Below are 22,627 nucleotides of genomic sequence, written 5' to 3'. Positions count from 1 at the left end.
AGGAAAGAAGTTGCATGCAGCCTTATGGATTTGGAGAAAGCATATGACAGAGTGGACCGACATGGAATGTGGAAAATATAAAGAATATATGGAGTAAATGGAAAGTTGCTGAATGCCATGAAGAGTATGTATGAGGGTGCTAAGGCTGCAGTGTGTGTGGATGGTGAACTGAGTGAATTTTTCTATTTGAATGTTGGATTGAAACAGGGATGTGTCATGTCTCCATGGTTGTTCAATCTGAGTACGGATGGGGTTATAAAAGAGATAAAAGGTACAGCAGTGGATGTTGGAGCAGTCCTAATGGGAGAGGGCAGTGTTTGGAAACTTCCTGTGTTGCTATTTGCAGATGATACTGTGTTGTTAAGTGAAGACGAAGAGGAACTGCAAGTCTCGGTGAATGAGTTTGGGGGAGTGTGTAAGAAATAGAATCTAAAGGTGAATGTAGGGAAGAGTAAAGTTATGGTCTTCGAGAGACGTGAAGTCACTATATGTATGGTGTAGTTGGATGATGAGGAAATGGAATGGAATATGTGAGTGTATTTAAGTAATTGGGTAGTGTGATGAGTAATGATGGAAGTCTGGAAGATAATGTACATGAATGGGTACAACAAAGAAGAAAGGTTGCTGGTTCTTTGACAGCAGTGATAAGCAACAGAGAAGTGAGCATGGAGGTAAAAAAGTTGCTCCATGACAGTGCTGTACTGTATTGTGGTACCAGCTCTAACATACGGAAGTGAAACTTGGACCTTGTTGGAGGGACACAAGTCAAGAGTGAATGCACTGGAATTTGAAAGGAGCATGTGGAGTTACATAGAAAGACAGACTGACAAATGAGGAAGTGAATGCGCTGGTGGTGTGGAAGTGGATGTGCTGGAAAGTGTTCGGAGAAAAACACTGAGGTGGTTTGGCCATGTGGAGAGGATTGAGAATTAGAGACTAACAAGGACAGTGTGTGTGTGAGTGAGCTGGAGGGGGGGGGGAGAGGGACGATGAGGCCGAGGATGAGGTGGAGGGGGGGGAGAGGGACAATGAGGTGGAGGGATGGAGTGGAGAGGTATATGAGAGAGGGGGGTGTGAGCTAGGGGGAGGGCAGTGAAATGGTGGGGGACAGAGTGGCATGGAGGTGATTTGTTTGTGGCCACCCCTTATGGAATTAAGGTGTCTAGAAATAGACAGATAGACAGACTGTATGTGTAGTCATGACCTCCTCTGGCTGGTGGGGTTGCTATACTCCGTTCACCTTAGCCTGGTCCAAATTTTTCATCCTTTTTTTGGCTATTTCACACGGGTCACTGGAGGAAAGGACAATACTACAGCTCTTGATCCTTTCCACAGCACTTCTTCATGACTAGCAGCATTTTTAAGTTACTGGTACTATTTTGTGACTAGCATCATCTATTTTCATGACTAGCATCATAATTTGGGTATGTGGAGGAAATGGACAATACCACAGCTCTAGATCCACTCCACAGCACTTCTTCATGACTAGCATCATATTTTAGTTTTATTCTGTACCTAGCATCATGCTTTAGTTTTATTTTATGACTAGTATCACGTTCTAGCTTTTATCCATTTCTACAACACGGCATTCATGAAGATGGCAATTTCAGACCAGGTTAAAGTGAAAGAAGTATGGCTGCCGGTGAATGAAGTTGGGTGGAGTGGTGGAGAGGGTCAGGCAACGTTCCTATAGGTTGTAGCATGGATGATAAATGACCTGGATTTGACATGAAAATGGCCACTTTGCAGTAATGGACCCAAAGCCGGAAAACAGTCCTATAAGTTGAAACCTCAAAATCTCGACTCGTTGCCAAAATAAGTCGATGAAACTCATGGTGAAGCATGCCTAAGTGTCTAATTCAATGGTATGGGTCTGTTACTGCAGCTGCTGGTCGGGCTCACTGGCCCATGTCAAATCCAGGTCTTCTGATATCTATGGTTGTATCAAAGTGCTTCAGTATAGTATATTCACTAAGGACTGTATTGGTAAAGCTGACAGGGTGATATGGAGGTGATTTGTAAGGCCACCACTTATGGGACAAAGACGTCTGGTAATAGACAGACAGACAAAGAGTTATCCTGTCTCCTATTTTTCATTTTAATCTAATAATAATAATAATAATAATAATAATACTGTAATAATAAACTGATCAAAATATAATAAGTCAGCAGATGCCACTGAATATATATAATCAATTAAAAAATAATAAACTACAGCCAGTTACTTTGCATGTGAAGAAACTTGGTCACTCCCACAACTTGAATACCATGTCATGGTTGCAGGAAATATGCTGAGCCTCAGTTAAGAGTCAGGTATGAGTGTCCTTGGTTAATAGTTAAAAAATACCCTCCAATCTGAATACCCTTGCCCAACAACTAAGCTGAAAAACGTTAAGATCTCTTTGATTCATTTACAAAGGCTCCAACATGCTTGCCTGCGTCAGCTTTGGTTACCTAATGGCAGTTCTTCACCCTGATCAATCTCTAGCTGCCTCTACTCAGTTCCTTATCCCAGTGGTCACACTGTATGACCTTATCCCAGGTCTTTTATGGTATGCTTTTGCAACCCTACCCTCAACATTCAGATCTCTTACCCTCCACACTCAGATGTCATCTTCCATTTGCTCAACATGCCTAAACCATCTCAGTCTATCCCTTCTCATCACAGCACCAATACATTCCAGTCCCATCCTTCCTCTCGACTCTTCATTTGCAATCCTAATCCCTTCCAGGCCAGTCATTCAAGGTCAAATGAAAACAAAGTGACCTAATCTGGTGGCTGCATTACTTTCAAATGCTCTCTTGTAATTCTGTCCAGATTAAACACAGTGCCAGACCATCAACTGCTGGAAAATCAATGTTTTATTAAGACTTTAAATTGTATGAAAGAAAAATAAATATGAGCCAAGGATGAGACCATGCACATGAACATCCTACTGTGCTTAATTACCATTTGTTAAACAACAGAGAAAAACTGAGAAAAATATTATTTTGTTCATAGATGCTCTAGGGATATCAGAAGTACTGTATATGCTGTATGGCAGTCGTTAAAAAAAAAAAAAAAAAAAAAAAAAAAAACAGCTCACCGTGCGTCCATGCAGTGCTCTCCAGTAGAAGGTCTGTGTGTCAAGTTGTGGTGGTACGAGGATGGAGTAGCCCAGAGCATAGTGGTTGACAGTGCCATTGTGTACGTACCACAGCTGCGAGTCCACACCTACAGTGGGTAAACATGGGTAAACAACAATAACTAAGCCATCTATTCATTCTGCTATCCCATTTTACTCTCCATTTGCATTAATTACTCTCAAATACTCTTACCCTAACATTCTCTCTCTCTCACTCACTCAGCCTACTCTCAAACTAACTCTCACTCTCAGGCTCTGAAGTAATGGGTCTTATTCGGTCATAATCCACAAATTCACCATACTAACACCCCCCGGTGAGAAATAACGGGTGATAATCACTTTTGATCAATCTCTTCTCTAATTGGCAAACGACCTCCGACCAGGAAACAAATTCTCTCTAATTTTCTCCCCAGCCAACGGCCATACCACGTTGAGTACACCGCTTCCCGTGCGATCAGCGAAGTTAAGCAACGTTGGGTCTGGTTAGTACTTGGATGGGTGACCGCCTGGGAACACCAGATGCTGTTGGCATCCCTACGTGTCAAGTGGGGTTGGTGGAGGATTAGTGCCCCTCCCTGTAAAACAATTAACTCTAAGCCCTTGGCCACCCCGTTTGGGATACATGGCGTCTGGCAATGAATGAATGAATGAATGAACCTCTGAACTGAACTAATGGAACATTTGGTTAGGAATTACAAACTGCTGGAATACAAGGATGGAGACTGAGAGACTAACTAGAAGTGTGTATGTGAGTGAGGTGGATGGGGAGAAGTCAAGGGGAGACTAAGGATGAGATGGAAGGATAAAGTGGAGAGATATATGATAGAGGTAGGTGTGAGCTGGCAAAGGACAGAGCAGCATGCTGGCAGTTTTGTCGGTGGTCACCCCTTACAGGATTAATGCATCTGACTATAAGCAGATAGACATATAGAACCAGATTTGTTTTTTATAGCAGGAACAGGACACAAGGGATAAGTGTGGACTCTTCATGTCCTTCTTGCAATAACATATGGCTGTGACTAGGAATCAATTACAAATATTTTGGAGAATCCCACCCATGGACTTGCTGTCCTGTAGCTATAAAATAGGCAAGCTGAAATAGTTACTGGAAAACTACCATAGGTAAATGAGAGTACTGTATACCAGTCAACCTTGCTATGTAATCAACTATTATACCAATGTTTGCTTATACAATCTGGACATTTTAGCACCTTTTTTTCAACACACCATTGTCGTCTTTGCTTACCGTATATGATCGTTTTGATGGCCTTGGGTGGACCATTTTTGAAATACAACTGGTTTATGACTGATTATGTTTTCTTGTTCTTTTTGTCCATGATCTGCTTTCCCAGGGCATATTGTTTCTCTGGCATTATGGTGGACACTTACTAAAACCTACTCTATCAAAATGTTTATTTTTGCAGCTGGCGGGTTATATTAGGTTAGGCTTGGTTTGTTTGGGTTGGCTAGTTATCATACCGGTATGTTAGGGTAGGATGCATTGTTTTACATTAGGGTAGAGGTAATCCCTAAGGAGACATAGGACCACCTCTTAAAAATTATTATTCTTTTTTTTAACCTACCATACATTTGAATTAATTTAGTGACTTTGGAAAGGTGTATAGAAGTGTGTTTTAGAGCATGATGGGGATCAATCAATAAACATGGAAAATATGTTTACATAAGGGATAGGTTATGTTAGGATAAGATTGGGTATCATAAAATAGGTTAGGTTCAACAGGGATGAGTTTAATTATGAAATTTTACGTAATGTTTGGAAAAACAGGCACTGACATGGGTGTTTTTATTCAGAAAAGGCTTTCGAAGGCATGCATCTGTTTTCACACACAACAAGATGGCGTCTATCTGTCTTTGGCACCATTAGGAATGTGTAAGATTCCAGTATTGTTGTTTGCTGATGAAATAGTATTGTTGTGTGAAGATGAATGGGAGTTGCAAGGTTTGGTAAATGAATTTGGGACAGTGTGTAAGAGGAATCTGAAAGTTAATATAAACAAGAGTAAAGTATGTTGTTTGAGAGGAATGAAGTCACACAATGCACACTGAGATTGGATGGTGAGGATATGGAGAATGTGAGTGCATTCAAGTACTTGAGTAGTGTAATGAGTAAGGATGAAAGTTTTGGGGAGGAAGTGCTTGAAAGGGTACAGCAGGGAAGGAAGGTTGTTGGTTCACTGAAAGTGGTGATGAGAAATAGGGAGGTGAGAATCGAAGTTAAGAAGTCACTGGATGATAGTACTGTGATCCCCACCCTCACATATGGAAGCAGGGAGTGGACCTTGCTAGAGGGGAGCAAGCCAAGAGTGACATCAATGGAAATGAGTTACCGGTACCCGAGAGAAGCATGTGGAGTGACAAGGAGGGACAGGTTGACGAATGAAGAAATGAAAAAGCGTTGTGGGGTGAATGTGGATGTGATTGAGAAAATTAGGAGAAATACACTGAGGTGGTTTGGAAACATGGAGAGAATGGAGAATGAGAGACTGACTAGGAGGGTGTAGGACTATGTAGGTGAAGTGGAGGGAGGGAAAGGGCGGGGGAGACCAAGGATGAGGTGGAAGGATGGAACTGAGAGGTATATGAGGGAGGGGGGAGTGAGTTGGGGGGAAGGGCAGTAAAATGGTGGGTGACAGAGCGGCTTGGAGGTGCTTTGTCTGCAGCCACTCTTTGCGAGATTAGGGCATCAGGCTATAGACAGATAAATAGATTAGAATGTAAAAAAAAAAATACTAGCTACTTTTTAAAAAGCTTTCCACCACTTCTAAAAGAAATAAAAAAAATTGAAAATGCAATCACAAACTAATGACAGAATCCCATGAAGAGCTAAGGCAGAGAAAAACAAAAAACTGCAAAATAAGATGGTTCTTTATCTCCTTCAGGATTCCCTATGTTAGGTTAATGATGAGTTAGATTAGAAGTACTTATATGGTAAACAAATGCTTTATTTGAAGCGGCAGAAGCACCTTGCCAAACCAGTTCTTCTTTTGCCCTATCGTCTGTTATACTTCTCTGATTATTTCTGGGGTGGTATATAAATGTTTCATGCAAAATCTGATTCCCCGTTGCTTTTAGCTACCGTATGTTGCACTGTGTCAACTCATTTGATTCGTCTGCAATAATGGCAGAAGGGATTGTCCTAACCTACGTGTTTAACTAAATCTAACCTAACCTAGCTTAACTGTACCTAGTAATTTAATTTTATCTAACCTAATCTAACCCAGCATCCAGTTGAGAAGTTGTGAGATGAAAACCACCTTTGGGTAATGAGTATGTAGTGTTGAATAAGTAATCGTATGTATGGCTTAAGGAACATGATGATAAAAAACACTGGGAAATTTTTCAGCAAGAAAAGGTACTTTACCACCCTGAAAACAGTCAGAAAAATACAGAAAACATACTGGAGCAATATGAATTAAATTGGTAAGGTCCTTCAACTGCTTCAAGTAAAGCGTACATTTACCAACTTATATTAAGTTAATTTAGATTAGGCAAAGCTAGGTTGTCTGTTTAAAAGTTAAGCTAATCATAATAAGTTCTGGTATTTAGTCGTCCCAATTACGCACAAGGAACATGAGTCACAGGCGTAGAGACCATCTGTGAGCATGAATTAAGAAAGCAATATACTGGATATAAGCAACAAGAAAACTAGGTCAGCAGAAAACTGTCATTTACCACCATAAAAATGATTTGGAAAATATAACAAAACAGACTGGAAGAAGAGGAACACTGCTTTACTCTTACTAAATACTGTAAATTATCACGACCTCTGTCATCATCACAAATATCACCATCATCACTAGGCCCATTTCTTCAACCCCCATCATCAATAACACCATTTAATGTTTAGTTTCAACAACATATCATAAACATCACCATCACCACCATTACCATCATCATTCATATCACCACAATCACTATTTCCTTCAACCCCAATCATCACCACCATCACTTCACTATCACCACTAATAATTCGCCTTCCTTTTCACCACCAATATTACCCAATAGTTGCTTAACATCGGGCGAGTCAACGTATAGGTCCAAAGCCGCCCATCCCATTTTCACCACTGCCACGACCACCAGCGCCCCGGCCCACATCTTCCACACTCATGGGCTCCACTAGGGACACTCCACCTCCGCACGCCCACTGCCAGGATATGTCCAAGGAGAAGCGTCACAAGGCAGCGGTGTCGAGAAGAGAAGCTCCTTGTTCTCCCCCTGACGCCATCTTTGTTGACACCCACTGTCCCAATCACCTCCATCAATTATTAAAACATCCAAAGTTCACGTCTCAGCTATACTCAAACACCACATGGAATACATAGATAATGTTCAAATTAGTTTCTTCTGAGGTAAGATCAAATCATTAAGCGCGTTAAGGGAAAAGTGATGACAGGTATGAATCCCAAGCCAGCTTGGGATTAGAACGTAAACTTGTAAACAATCAGGAACATGGATCTTTCGTGGCGAAAATAATACCGTCTGTTACTCTCCCTCACATTCTCTCATATCTCTTCCAATCTGCCCCACTCCAGCTTCTCCTCCACCTTGTCCTGCCCCAACACAGGTGAGCTCCACTCCTGCCTCACCTTCTCAAGACTTCAGCATATCGCCACCGTCCATAATCTGCTCCACTTCTGTCCCGGTCAGTGGTCACCTGTTCTCCCAATATTATCTCAGCTCTGGCCCACTTAGCCCTGTGGTACCCTACATGTGCCCTGGGAATCAGCTTTGCTCCGCCCCACCTGGATTCTGGGTTGCAGCATATATACCCCTTCATTGTGTACACTGATTGCCTTGTTTTACATTTTCGGTACACTTGCAGTATTATGGGTTTTGCTGTTAGAGTCCAGGTCTAGTTGAGTACTCATATCCCATACTTTCCCAAAATTTGTGAAGTCTGCTCTTGAAAACAGTAATGGATTCAGCTTGGACTACATATTCAGGAAGCCTGTTCTAGTCATTCACTACTTGCTGAGTAAAAAAGTCAGATCTTACTAAGAGTCTACTTTTCATCTTCTTATTCTTGAAACTACGGCGTCGTGTTGTCCCTCCAGTTTCATACGAAAAAAGTTGATCTCTATTTACATTCTCCGGCTTCTTGGTTATTTTGAGGGCTTCTATTAGGTCTCCTCTCTTTCTTCAGTTTGCCCCAGAGGAGGGAAGCGGCACAGGACAGGCGGAGGAAGGGCATTTGAAGCATGAAGAAGTGGAGTGTGGCTGTGAAGGGATGGACTATCATATTTATGTTATCGCCAGTTATCCTCCAAACACATTGTCCTCAGTCCCACCCAGACTCAGACACTCTCCAGGCAGACGAAGGCACTTAGGAGAAACAAGAGCAAACGGAAAGGAAATCGGAAGAGGAGAAGAAGGAGGAAGAGCAAGAGGATGTAGTGCTCGTTAACCCACACCTGTTTCCATCACATGATAAATTTGGGGTCTGATTTGAATGGTTGCTGATACCCTATAGGTAAGTATGCCTTACTTCAGGGTGACTGTTTTGATACTACTGCTCCACCAATACTATGCCCCATCAGCCCCACACAGGACTTTACCCAACCCCATCCTGACCCCACAGATACCTTGTCCACCCTGAGCTCCTAATAATGGCCAAGGCTGCTGTACTGGTGCCTTCAAGTGCTTTGCCTCCACCTAGTTTCCCTAAAATGCTCCTCATATCTCTCCCATGGTTACGAGACAATTCGCCGTCAAAACATGAATGATATCCTGTCAGGACAATTCGCACTGTGGACAATTCCCTGTCATTCTCTAGATATAGGCCTACTTAATATTAATTAATTGATACCATTACAACTAATTTCCTTGGGGAACTATCACAGTCTCTGGCCATTCAGCAACATAGGCTTCGGATATTATAAGTTGCACTTTTAGTCAGTAATTAGCTTGTTTTTACCATGCTGTAGCTGACTTTGAATTATATTCTGGCATCAACTATACTGTAGCTGTCTTCATTAATTTTTATTAGTACTGTACTACAACATCCTGGGTGTATTTTAAAATGGCTTTGAAGAGATACAAGTACAGTAATCCCCGTAATATCCGGACGCCCACTTTCTGGACATCCCCACTTACCGGACATATTCGTCCAAGGATCCAATATTCCCAAAATGGGCCAAAAATCACAAAAATTTAGAAAAAAATTTGACTTTTTTCCCACCCATAATTTGAAATTGCCTCGTGGCACCGAACAGCTGTTACACCATGGTCCCTTCACTCCTTCCTTCCTCCCCCTCCCCCCTCCCCTGTCAGGGTTGCCGTTTGGTATTTTTCATTACCAAATGTGGGCCAATTTGGTAATGAATCAGAATAATACAATACCAAATGGAGTTTTCACATGTATGAGGATACACAGGATGGAGATGGTGGATTGTTTGCTCTCTCTGATTAATTTGGTAGCCTATATAGCATGATAATAACCAACATGCTGTTAATTATCAGAAGAGTGATTACATGTATTTCCACTTGTATATATAATTAGTGAAGAGTAGATGCTAGCTTTAAGAATTTGGTAATGAAAAGTTAAAAATGGTAATGAAAATTGAGGAGTTTGGTAATGTGGCCGTTGCGATCTGGGAACTCTGTTACCCCATCATCAACAGTCATAGCCTAACTCCGATCGAGAGCAGATGTTTATGACAATGCAAGCCACACGTGCTCATTTTTTGTGAATAAACTGCAATACCTCGCCACTAGAACACACGGGAATTTACAGTGCTGTGCAGTGTTAAGAAATTAGAATTTAGAGTGCAAAGGATTAACTGTGGAGTGCAAATTGGTGGTTGAAACCAGTCCAGGAGCCAGGGACTTGTTGTAAGTACCCAGAATGTTTAATATTGTATAAACTCACCTCTAAAACCTCATTCTCTGGTTCTTTTGCATTTATTTGTCTTTTATGTCCCATATTGGTGTGATTTGGGTCTTAAATAGGTGCTATGCATGTCCAGAGGGAGTTGTATAGGTGTTTTTCTGAGTTAGGGTCCATAAGTACAAGTCCAGGAGGCTGGGGCCCATTATCCGGACAGGACCACTTTCCGGTTCTATTACATTGGATAGTGGGGGGATTACTGTATATATTCTTCTCAGATGACAGTATCCAATGTTATGCTCTGATCGGCCATAGTGGATGCAAACCATGGGGAATGGTATGGCTGAGTCTCAACAGATGTCATTACATGCAGTGTTGGAGCGTCTGAGACCAGTTGGACCAATGAATAAATAACCAGTGGCAGAAGGAAGAGGTTCCATCATTTTCATTTTTCTTTGCACTGGAAGCATTATGTTTTCCTTTACTGGTGTGCGAAGTCATATATCTATCTATTGCCAGACGCCTCAATCCCTTTTGGGGTGGCCACAAACAAATCGCCTCCAAGTCGCCCTGTCCCCCGCCATTTCACTGCCCTGCTCCCAACTCACACCCCCCTCTCTCATATACCTCTCCACCCCATCCCTCCATCTCATCCTCGGCCTCCCCCTCCCTCTTTCCCCCTCCACCTCACTCACATACACTCTCTTCGTCAGTCTTTCACCCTCCATCCTCTCCACATGGCCAAACCACCTCAGTGTGTTCCTCATAACGCTTCCTATCACATCCACATTCACACCACAACGCTCCTTTATATCCTCATTCGTCAGCCTGTCTCTCCACGTGACTCCACAGGCTCCTCTTAAATAACTCATTTCCACTGCTCTCACTCTTGACTTGTGTCCTTCCAACAATGTCCAAGCTTCATATATACAGTATATATATATATATATATATATTCTTTTACTATCTTTCTTCTACGATGGAATGCATTCTATCCATTTCTCCTTTCTCTGAAGTCTCCATTCTAGGAGATTTCAATGTTCACCACCACCTTTGGCTCTCCTCTCCTTTCACTGATCCCTCTGGTGAACAAGCCTGCACCTTTTCTATCCTTAATGACCTAGAGCAGCTTGTACAGCACCCTACCCGTATCCCTGACTGCCTTGGAGAGAGCTCCAACATTCTTGACCTCCTCCTTACAACTAATCCTTCTGCCTACACTGTTAATCTTTTCTCTCTGTCTGGCTCCTCTGATCACAACCTTATTGCCTTAACCCGACCTATCACTCCGGTACAGCCTGTGGACCCTCCAAAGAAACGTCGTCTGTGGCACTTCGGAGCTGCGGATTGGGAGGCCCTCAGGCAGTACTTCTTTGATTTTCCCTGGAATGATTATTGCTTCCATGGCCGGAAGCCATCTGAGTGTGCCTTGCGCATTATGGAGGTTATTCTCTCAGGCATGGAAGCATACATTCCTTTCTCATATCCTTTGACTAATGCAAGAAAGCCTTGGTTTAATCACGCTTTTTCTAATACTGTCTGCAACAAGGAGAGGGCCTATAAAAGGTACCAGGCCAACCCACCCCTGAATCATATCTTTTATACGTTTCTGCCCGGGATCTTGCTAAGTTGTTTTTTGCTCTGCTAAAAATAATTTCATCCGTACTAAATGCTCTCAACTCTCCAACTTGAATTCTTCCCACTTCTTCTGGCACCTTGCCAAAAACCTTTCTAACAGCTTTGTTTCATCATCCTTCCCTCCCCTTTTCTACTCTGATGGCTCTGTAGCTATTTCTTCTACAGATAAAGCAGATCTCTTCGCTCAGACTTTCTCCTCCAATTCCACCTTAGAGGATTCCAGTGCTGTTCCTTCATCACTTCCCGCCTCTAACTTCCTCATGGCTGACATTAAAGTTTCTTCAGCTGATGTATTTTCTGCCATTGCTGGCCTCAATACTAATAAGGCATATGGGCCTGATGGAGTCCCTCCTGTTATTCTCAAGAACTGTGCTTCTGTGCTCACACCTTGCCTAGGCAAACTCTTTCGCCTTTCCTTCTTGCTGGAAGTTTGTCCTCATTCAGCCAGTCCCAAAGAAGGGTGACCATTCCCAACCCTCTAACTATCGTCCAATTGCTTTAACATCCTGTATCTCAAAAGTTTTGGAGTTAGTTCTTAATAGAAAAATTTTAAAGCATCTTTCCTATCACAACCTTCTTTCTGATCGTCAGTATGGGTTCCGTAGGGACCCTCCACTGGCGATCTTCTCACCTACCTCTCAGACATCTGGTCATCCTCCTTTCGGGACTTTGGCAAAAGCTTTGCCATTGCACTTGATATCTCAAAGGCTTTCGATCGAGTCTGGCATAAATCTTTTCCAAACTGCCCTCTTACGGTTGCTATCCTTCTATCTGTGCCTTCATCTCTGGCTTCCTTTCTGGTCATTCTATAGCCGCTGTTGTAGACGGCCATCATTCTTCTCCTAGATCTATCAACAGTGGTGTTCCTCAGGGCTCAGTCCTATCATCAACTCTCTTCCTTTTATTCATCAATGACCTTCTAAGCGTTACATCTAACCCTATCCACTCATATGCTGATGACTCCACCCTTCACTTTTCCATTTGGTTCCCGCAACGTCCATCTCAGCAGTTACATCAGCAAACAAGGGATGAGGCTATGGCACACCTAATGTCTGACTTGGCTCGTATCTCTGAATGGGGTAAAAATAATCTTGTTGTTTTTAATGCATCAGAGACTCAGATTTTACACCTATCAACTCGACAAAATCTTCCACAGGTGTACCCACTAATGTTTAATAATATTCAGCTTAATCCTGCATCATCCTTGAACATGCTTGGGGTTTCATTTACTTGGGACTTATCTTGGAAAGATCATATTACATCTCTTGTAAAATCTGCTTCCAAGAGATTAGGTGTGCTAAACCGACTCCGTTCCTTCTTTACCTCTGCACAATTGTTGACTCTATACAGGGGTTTTATCTGCCCCTGTGTGGAATACATCTCTCGTGTGTGGGGAGGCTCCCCACATACAGCCCTTCTCAATAGGGTGGAGTCAAAGGCGTTTCGTCTCATTAACTCTCCTCCACTTACTGACTCCCTTCAACCTCTGTCTCTTTGCTGCACTGTTGCGTCTTTATCACTTTTCTGTTGCTACTTCAACGGTCACTGCTCCTCTGAACTGTCTGCATGCATTCCTCCACCTCTGCGATGGCCGTGTAGCTCCTGTCTAGCAGCAAACTCTTATCCCTTTTCTGTCCAACTCTCTAATGCAGGAGTTAACCATTACTTCCAGTCCTTCATTTATGCAACAGGTCAACTCTGGAACTGTCTCCCTCTGTCTGTATTTCCTGCTTCCTATGATCTCCAGTCTTTCAAACGTAGTGTGTCCAGGCATCCTGAAATGATCAGATCTTGGATTTGGCTCTCTCTTGTATATTGTTTTTCTCTTGGAAGGAGCTTTTTTGTGGGCCCGCGGCCTTTGATTCCTTCTTCCTCACATAAAAAATGAAAGTGAAAAAGTTACTACATGACAGTATTGTGATACCAACTAACGTACGGAAGTGAAGCTTGGATGTTGTTGGAAGGACACAAGTCAAGAGTGAGAGCAGTGGAAATGAGTTATTTAAGAGGAGCCTGTGGAGTCACATGGAGAGACAGGCTAACGAACGAGGATATAAAGGAGCATTGTGGTGTGGATGTGGATGTGATAGGAAGCGGTATGAGGAACACACTGAGGTGGTTTGGCCATGTGGAGAGGATGGAGGGTGAAAGATTGACGAAGAGAGTGTATGTGAGTGAGGTGGAGGGGGGAAGAGGGAGGGGGAGGCCGAGGATGAGATGGAGGGATGGAGTGGAGAGGTATATGAGAGAGGGGGGTGTGAGTTGGGAGCAGGGCAGTGAAATGGCGGGGGACAGGGCGACTTGGAGGCGATTTGTTTGTGGCCACCCCAAACGGGATTGAGGCGTCTGACAATAGATAGATAGATAGATAGTATATATACATATAATATACAGTATAGAGCCTCTGTGATACAGTGGTAAAGTGTGCATTTTCGTACATGGGAGAACCAGGGTTTGCGTCTAGCCAGGGGAAGAAACTTGGGAGTGTTCTCCTGGCCACATACTAGTTTGGCGGACATAAGGGGTGCTGTGGTTGAACCAGTGTCGCACATTATAAAGTATGCTTGCACCCAGTCGGCTTGCATGGGCCAATTACACTTGGTTCACAGACTACACACACATCCGAAGCCACTCCAACATTACAGTCACACTTACAAGCACTTCTCACCCTACATACAATCTCTACCAGACAGCCTAAGCCACTTGGTAGAGATACTTAGGCTGTATTGTCCCCACTTCGGTCGAGATAGGCTGGTCCTGCAATCTACACTCAAACGGCTGATGATGATGATGATGTTATATATATATACAGTATATATATATATATATATATATACTGTATATAGTAATCCCCCCAATATCCGATGTAATAGAGCCAAAGGCACGTCCGGAAAGTGGTCCTGTCCGGATAGTGGGCCCCAGCCTCCTGGACTTGTACTTATGGACCCTAACTCAGAAAAATACCTATACAACTCCCTCTGGACATGCATAACACCTATTTAAGACCCAAATCACACCAATAATGGACATAAAAGACTGAAATAAATGTAAAAGAACCAGAGAATGAGGTTTTAGAGGTGAGTTTATACAATATTGAACATTCTGGGTACTTACAACAAGTCCCTGGCTCCTGGACTGGTTTCAACCACCAGTTTGCACTCCACAGTTAATCCTTTGCACTCTAAATTCTAATTTCTTAACACTGCACAGCACTGTAAATTCCCGTGTGTTCTAGTGGCGAGGTATTGCAGTTTATTCACAAAAAATGAGCACGTGTGGCTTGCATTGTCATAAACATCTGCTCTCGATCGGAGTTAGGCTATGACTGTTGATGATGGGGTAACAGAGTTCCCAGATCGCAACGGCCACATTACCAAACTCCTCAATTTTCATTACCATTTTTAACTTTTCATTACCAAATTCTTAAAGCTAGCATCTACTCTTCACTAATTATATATACAAGTGGAAATACATGTAATCACTCTTCTGATAATTAACAGCATGTTGGTTATTATCATGCTATATAGGCTACCAAATTAATCAGAGAGAGCAAACAATCCACCATCTCCATCCTGTGTATCCTCATACATGTGAAAACTCCATTTGGTATTGTATTATTCTGATTCATTACCAAATTGGCCCACATTTGGTAATGAAAAATACCAAACGGCAACCCTGACAGGGGAGGGGGGAGGGGGAGGAAGGAAGGAGTGAAGGGACCATGGTGTAACAGCTGTTCGGTGCCACGAGGCAATTTCAAATTATGGGTGGGAAAAAAGTCAAATTTTTTTCTAAATTTTTGTGATTTTTGGCCCATTTTGGGAATATTGGATCCTGGGACCAAAATATCCGGAAAGTGGGCGTCCGGATATTACGGGGATTACTGTATATATATATATACAGTATATTCATTGATCATTCATTATCCAATCCTATGTTGCCCCATGAGGAGCGTAGGAGCCTGGGGCTAGGAAAGTTGGTCCTGACATTTAAAATGAGAGTGACCAGCTTCACTCATCCCTGAGTGGCATTACGTGAACAGTAAACCCCAACCATCCCTTGGATATAAACCTTCACCGGCTCAATCCGATTGGAGCGCAACAATTACCCATTAAACCACAAGGCGCCAAAATTTGGTTATATGGTTACCACCTAGCGTAGTAAATGGTTTCCTGGTGTACAGGAAACCATTTGGCTTGTCACTCAGTGTAGAGTCACCCACAGGCAGAAGGAAGAGGAAACAATGAAGGAAAGAAAGATAGAATTGTGAGTCTAAAGTCACCCGTATGCAGAAGGACAAGGAAAAAATGAAGGAAAGAAAGACAGAAGAGGATGGAAGGAAAGAAGGATGGAGAAGTGGAAAGGGCAGACACCTCAGAGCAGCACTACATCGAGTGAGAATATATATATATATATATATATATATATCCATGTCAGCAATAAATTTCAGAGATAGCAGTTAGGTGAATCATACAGAATGCTGGAGTACAGTAGTTCACATTACAGAATTAGTGAAGCCTTCTATTCTCTTTCATGTTACTGTTGATACAATAGCTTCACAATGAAAAACTCATCTCACACTGAAATTTTCTTGCACTGTCTGCATTTATTTTATTTGTTGCACTTCACAGGTTCATAACTTGGCATCTCTGTGGTTACTCTACACTAGTATATGGTACTTGCTAAATAACCTGATATGTAAATAAATGATGGGGAATTGTCCTGACGGCAAAAAGTCCTGACAACGAATTGTCATGTTAGTGTTATGACGGCGAATTGTCCCAGAACCACCACATTTACTCCAATTTGGCCCAGGTTTTCGTCCATTCGCTGCATGTTTAATGCAGCTCATAGGCAGTATCAGACAATATTACAGCTGTACATCCTTTCTGTAGCACTTCTTCATGACTGGCGTTACATTCTAGTGTTAATCTCCAGCCAAAACTCAGTGATCAGGGTGGAGAACAGTTTTAGGCCAAGTTAGAGTAAAAAGAGTGTAATAGACACTGGTTATGGTTTTGTCACCTACATGAATTTTATATCATACTCAAGGATATTTTTCTGTGTTACATCTTTCAGGTTGTCATAGATTTCTCAGAAATAGGTGAAATTAAGGACGAGAATCTTTGCATTTTTTGTCCTTCATAGAATAAAATTACTTAAAGCAGTAGGAGCCAACTTTTGGTAGTTCACATCTCGATCCAGGAAATCTGACACAACCACATTGTAGACCACGTTATTTTGAATCAATACCACCATAAACTTGCTTTCAGAAATGTATATTTAATGTGAAAATCCTATGTTGAATTACCTTGGATCTTTGCCGACGTTTGTCAGTAGCCAGCCATTTTTCATGTTCCTAATGTGCATTTTTTTCATTTGAAAGCTGGCTGTCAAACACAAGTGAGGTTAGGTTGGATTAGGTTAGGTTTGGTTAGGTTAGGTTTAGCTATATCATTAAATTTCCCATTGCTTTGACGCAGCACACACTGACGTGTCCAGTCGGAGCGATGGTTGGAAAACAATATAGCCAGTCAGAGGGAAAGTTGGTAAACCTTGACATGGGCAACCTGGCCACTTCCTGAACTACCCAAAACTAGGTGTAGTTTGCCTTGGGTAGGCCTAATCTCCAAAATGAGTGATTTCTGAAAAAGTAAACCCCAAATTCATTCAAATCGCACTAAAATTGACCAGAAGAATATTTTTTGTTTCAAAATCGAATTATATGAACTGCAGAAAATTGACCGCAGTGGTTTTAGAAATTGAGAAGTGAGGTATTTGGAAGTTTATATAGACATTCATCAGTTTTACAAACCAAGCCTAATGGGAAGTAGCCAAACAGTGAAAGCAGCATTTGATTCCGAAATATACTGGTGGTAATCATATCATTGATAAATGCTCCAGTGTGCTTGCATGCGTCGGCCTTGTTCATCTCATGGTGGTTCTCCACACTGCTTGATCTCTGGCAGCCTTATCGCAGAGGTCACAATGTATGACCTCATCATAGGTCTGTTTTTGGTCTGTGTCTTGCAACCCTACCCTCAGCTTCACACTTCTCGCCCTTTTTATAAATGCAGAAATAACAGTGAATAGGAGTAGCCCTGATTTTGTTGATTTTGGGTTTGGTTGTGATGGGGGTGTTATATACTGGTATGACAAGGAACTCATGTGAGGATTATTTAGCATCATTATTTTTCCTCAGAGGAGCGTGGCACAGCAGGGCCGTGGAGGGAGAGAGCCAGACAGTACCAGATATTTTGAGCAGGAGATGAGCCAGGAATCAGTTTTCAGGAAGGTAAGAGGGTAAATTTTCACTTTCTTTGTTCCATATATTTTTGTGAAAAGGGGAAGAAGTGTGTGGTAATCATAGGGGCATTTGTCTCCTTAGTGTAATAGGAAAAGTATATGTTTGGATACTATTTGACAGAGTTAGGAAAATAACAGGGGAATTTGTTGGAGAAGAACAGGGAGGTTTTTCGAAAGGAAGAGGTAGTGTAGATCAGATATTCATTTTTAGATCTTTAGTGCAAAAGTTTCTAGAGAAGGAAAAGAAGTTGTATGCTGCCTTCGTGGATTTGGAGAAGGCATATGACAGAGTGGATTGTGGAAAGTATTAAGTATATATGGAGTAGATGGGAAGTTGTTGAATGCCGTGAAGAGTATGTATGAGGGTGCTAAGGCTGCAGTGCTTGTGGATAGTGAACTTAGTGAATTTCTCTGTCTGAATGTTGGATTGAAACAGGGATGTGTCATGTCTCCATGGTTGTTCAGTCTGTTTATGGATGGGGTTATAAAAGAGATACAAGGTAAGGCAATAGATGTTGGAGCTGCCCTAGTGAGAGAGGGCAGTGTTTGGAAACTCCGTGTACTGTTGTTTGCAGATGATACTGTGTTGTTAAGTGAGGACGAAGGGGAGCTGTAAGGCTTGGTGGATGAGTTTGGGAGAGTGCGTAAGAAATGGAATCAAAAGGTGAATGTAGGGAAGAGTAAAGTTATTATCTTCGAGAGAAATGAAGTCAGTGAATAAGTTACAAGTGTCCTCTATTCATAAAAATCTATAACACTTGGACTTGAGCTACTGTAGGTTGAAGTTCTGGGGCAGAGAGAAGCAGTCCAGGGAATAAATGAAATCTGATAGGCAGAAGTTGTTCAGTATGGTAGTGTATCAGACAGTATTAAAAAAAAAAAAAAAAAAAAAAAAAAAAAAAAAACATGAGGTCATAGAGTGTGACCTCGGGGATAAGAGACTGATGGAGAGGGTGCTAGAGATTGAGTAGCATGGAGAGCAGCCTTCCGGTGACCAAGGCCAACACATACAAGCATGTAGGAGCCTTGATAAATGATAGATGGACAGGTAGATAGACAAATAGACAGACATAAATAGACAGACAGAGATAGCAAGATATATAATGCTTTGTTTTGATGTACAATGAGTAGATTTAATTGATTTTCTTTTTTCTTTTTTTCTAGATCTGGGAGCAGGGCAATGAAATGGCAGGGACAGGGCAACATGGAGGCGATTTGTTTGTGGCCACCCCTTACAAGATTGAGGCGTCTGATAATAGATAGATAGACAGATAGATAGTACAGCACACAACCTGGCCCATACTGAACTCCATCAGTGCTGCCTTCAGTTGGACACTGATGGGGTGACTGATAGGAAGGTAAGAGCATGGCTTAGTGTAAGAAGTGGAGTATAGTAGTGGTAGTAAGGGTTTTAGTAGTAGTAGTGGTTGTAGTGGCAGTAGTACTTACAGTAGTAGTAGTAGTTGTAGCAGCAGTAGTAATAGTGGTGGTTGTAGTAGTAGTAATAGCAGTAGCACAGTAGTATTAATAGTAGTAGTTGTAGTAGTAGTAATAGTAGTAGTTGTAGTAGTAGTAATAGTAGTAGTAGTTGTGATGGTTGTAGTAGTAATAGTTGTGATGGTTGTAGTAGTAATCAAACAGAGAGGCATTGATGTTTAATTTATACAGGCATGTTGGAGCCTGTATAAACGATACAAACAGAGAGGCATTGATACTGTATGTTTGTGTCGTTTATAAAGGCACCAACATGCCTTTATAAACGATACAAACAGAGAGGTGTTGATATCACATCCTCACACAATTAGTACAGATTTAAAGACAGTGTTATTGTTGCATGAAAAAATATTTTGGAAATTGGCTCTTTGGATTTGGTAATGTGTAATGAATTGTAAATGAGTTTTTATTCCTGTAGAACAGTAATGATTGGATGAGAATGAATGAATGAATGAAAGAACAGTAATGAGAAGCTGCACAGTCTGTTGCATAACACAAGCATTGTTCCCTCCCTGGATGCTGGTACCTTCACTTGGATGTGGGTCTTCCAGTCTGCCTGCACGTGTTTCTTTAAAGTGTGTGTGTGTGTGTGTGTGTGTTTCTTACCTACTTGTATCTTTACAGGAATGAGTCAGGCTTGTACTGTCCTGTGTATTAAACCATTTTTATTATACATATCCTTAAATATATGAATTGTTTTGGCACATGCTATTTCATTCGGTAGTGCATTCCATTGATCAATTGCCCTATTTGGGAAACTGAATTTCCTTACGTCTTTATCACCTCTCTTCTTATGCAGTTTTTTGCAGTGTCCTCTTGCTGATGCTTCTCCATATGTTAAGTAATCATTTATGTCTATTTTCTCCTTCCCTGATATGCATTTATACAGCATAATCATGTCACCTCTTTTCCTTCTCTCCTGTAGTGTTGGTAGATTCAGTTTATTTAGTCTTTCTTCGTAGCTTAGATCCCTTAAGCTTGGTATCCATCTTGTGGCAGCCCTTTGAACTTTTTCAATCTTGTCTATGTGTTTTTTGAGATGAGGACTCCAGACTACTGATGCATACTCCAGGGTTGGTCTGATGAATGATGTTATTATCCTTCTTAGCATGTCTTCATTTATGTATGTGAATGCTATTCTCATATTTGCAAGCAGTGTATACATGTTCCGTACCTTCTCGCTGATGTGGTCAGTTGGAGATAGTCTGTTATTGATAATCACTCCTAGGTCCTTCTCCCTTTCTGATATGTGTAGGGCTGATCTTCCCAACTTATAATCCCAATCTGGTCTTTTCTCACTTTTACCAAACTTAATTACATGACACTTGTCCACATTAAATTCTAAGTGCCATGTATTGCACCTTTGTGTGTGTGTGTGTGTGTGTGTGTGTGTGTGTGTGTGTGTGTGTGTGTGTGTGTAAGGAGGAAGCAACCAGAGGCCAGTGACTATCCATGTTGTAGGAATAACCCTGTTCCATTGGCTGAAAACTATGAAATATTAACTCAAAATTTTCCACCCACAGAAGTCGTTCAGGCCTCTGGATCTGCAGCCCAAGAAGACCCGTGCCATCTGATGCACCATGACAGCGGCAGATGAAGCTCACACCTAAGATATCAAGAGGCAAACTTCCCGCCCCACAGGTATGCCATCAAGGCATAAATACGTCGGAAAGTTTATTTTTTAACCCCCACTGAACTGTTTTTAATTCCCCCTGAAGAGTTAAATGACTGCAAGTGTGTGAGAATGTTAGATGTCTGAGCAATTGTGTGAGAATGTTAGATGACTGCAGTTGTGTAAGAATGGTAGGGAATGTTTAATTATGTGTAACTCCTGTCATTTTTTATCCCACAGTGAAAAATAAAATACCCATCACGTGAAATATAAGTTTTATACCCGCAGTCATACCACAAGTGGCTTTTGCAGACTTAACACATCTCTGTGATTCACTCTCATTGCATCTCAGTATCCTTTTGTATGTAAGTAATCTATCTATCTATCTATCTATCTGTCTATCTATCTATCTATCTGTCCATCTATTGCCAGACACCCCAATCCTGTAAGGGGTGGCTACAAACAAATTGCCTCCATGTTACCCTGTCCCCCACCGTTTCACTGCCCTGCTCCCAGCTCACATCCCCCTTTCATATACCTCTCCACTCCATCCCTCCATTTCATCCTTGGTTTCCTCCTTCCTCTTCCCCTAATAAATAAAATGATGCAGGGGAATACTGAGTTGCAAAAAGGAAGATAAATCATTAACAAAATGGAGCTACAGTGCCTGCCACACAACTTATAATGTGGCCTCTTGTGGGTTGCGCCATCCATTCGTGTGATAGTTTTCTTTGCTATTTACACCTTACTCTTATAGATTAGTCACTTACAGGAGCAGCCTAGCATGGACTAACCTACCTTAAGTCTTCCCTTCATATGCGTCTTGTTTTTCCAATTTCTTGCAGTTATCCTTCCTTGTTTTTTGTTTATGTTTTGTTTTGCCAAGCTTTTGCAGTTAAATTTGCATGTTCGTTGTTGTGCCAGCCTTTTCTGCTTGCGTGTTCATAGTTACGTTCTTTGTTCTTCCAGGTTTTTGTAGCTACACTTTCATGTTCTTTATGTGCTGTGTTCTGTCAGTGTCATTGTGTTTATATGCTTGTGTCTGCCTCCTTCTTCTGTTATGTTCTTTATGTGCTGTGTTCTGCCAGTTTATGTGTTTTGTCTGCCAGCCTTCTTCAGTTATCCTCTGTTATGTTCTTCTCTTGATTCAGTGCTTAGCCAGTTTTTAAAATCATGGCTGGTACTCTGTTCAGTTAAGGCAGCTCCGTAACACCTCTTCCCAAGCAATTCATTGTTTTACTTTTTTTTTTAAATAACAGAACAGAGGAGGGAAAAACGAATAAAAAAATAATCCATACACCAGATTACTGTTGTCCTCCATTCATAAAATGTCTGTAACAGTTGGACTTGCACAGCTGTGGGTTGAAGTTTGGAGGGAAACAACTCTGGGGAAGCGAGTTCCAGAGAGATGCAGTTCGGTGAATGAAAGAATTCTGATAGGCCGAAGTTCTGCAATATGGCTGAGTGACATTCCAGTCATGAGCGCTACCAGATGCTTATTACCCCTTGAATTATTTAAATAATTCAAATATCACCAAACTCTTCGTAAAAAAATGTACAAAATCCTATTACCCAGCTGTATCCAAAAATAACTAGCTAAGGGCT

General features: G+C 41.7%; 1 protein-coding gene, 1 long non-coding RNA gene and 1 other non-coding gene across 3 annotated transcripts in view; 2 read left to right on the top strand and 1 right to left on the bottom strand.

Annotated features, from left to right (window-relative positions):
* LOC145390604 (tyrosine-protein kinase Dnt-like) overlaps nt 1–7,341 on the bottom strand; it is a 31,039-nt gene extending 23,698 nt beyond the window's left edge. Inside the window, 2 exon segments of the mRNA XM_080265408.1 lie at nt 3,087–3,214; nt 7,145–7,341. Of these exon segments, the coding sequence (XP_080121534.1) occupies nt 3,087–3,214; nt 7,145–7,241 (225 nt within the window). The 5' untranslated portion in view covers nt 7,242–7,341.
* On the top strand, nt 3,538–3,656 carry LOC145390795 (5S ribosomal RNA). The gene has a single exon (XR_013895709.1). It is a non-coding gene; the product is annotated as a 5S ribosomal RNA (ribosomal RNA).
* A 245-nt stretch (nt 7,342–7,586) lies between the features above and the next one.
* On the top strand, nt 7,587–21,234 carry LOC145390606 (uncharacterized). The gene is made up of 5 exons (XR_013895693.1): nt 7,587–7,788; nt 8,290–8,616; nt 17,813–17,905; nt 19,081–19,274; nt 20,934–21,234. It is a non-coding gene; the product is annotated as an uncharacterized LOC145390606 (long non-coding RNA).
* Nucleotides 21,235–22,627: the final 1,393 nt, after the last annotated feature.

Source organism: Coenobita brevimanus, chromosome 15, assembly GCF_032717465.1.
Source record: "Coenobita brevimanus isolate Jiangsu-jjx chromosome 15, ASM3271746v2, whole genome shotgun sequence".
In the NCBI taxonomy this organism is placed as follows: Eukaryota; Metazoa; Arthropoda; class Malacostraca; order Decapoda; family Coenobitidae; genus Coenobita; species Coenobita brevimanus.
The sequence above is the reverse complement of the archived record's forward strand: the minus strand, read 5'-3'. Positions and strand labels throughout refer to the sequence as shown.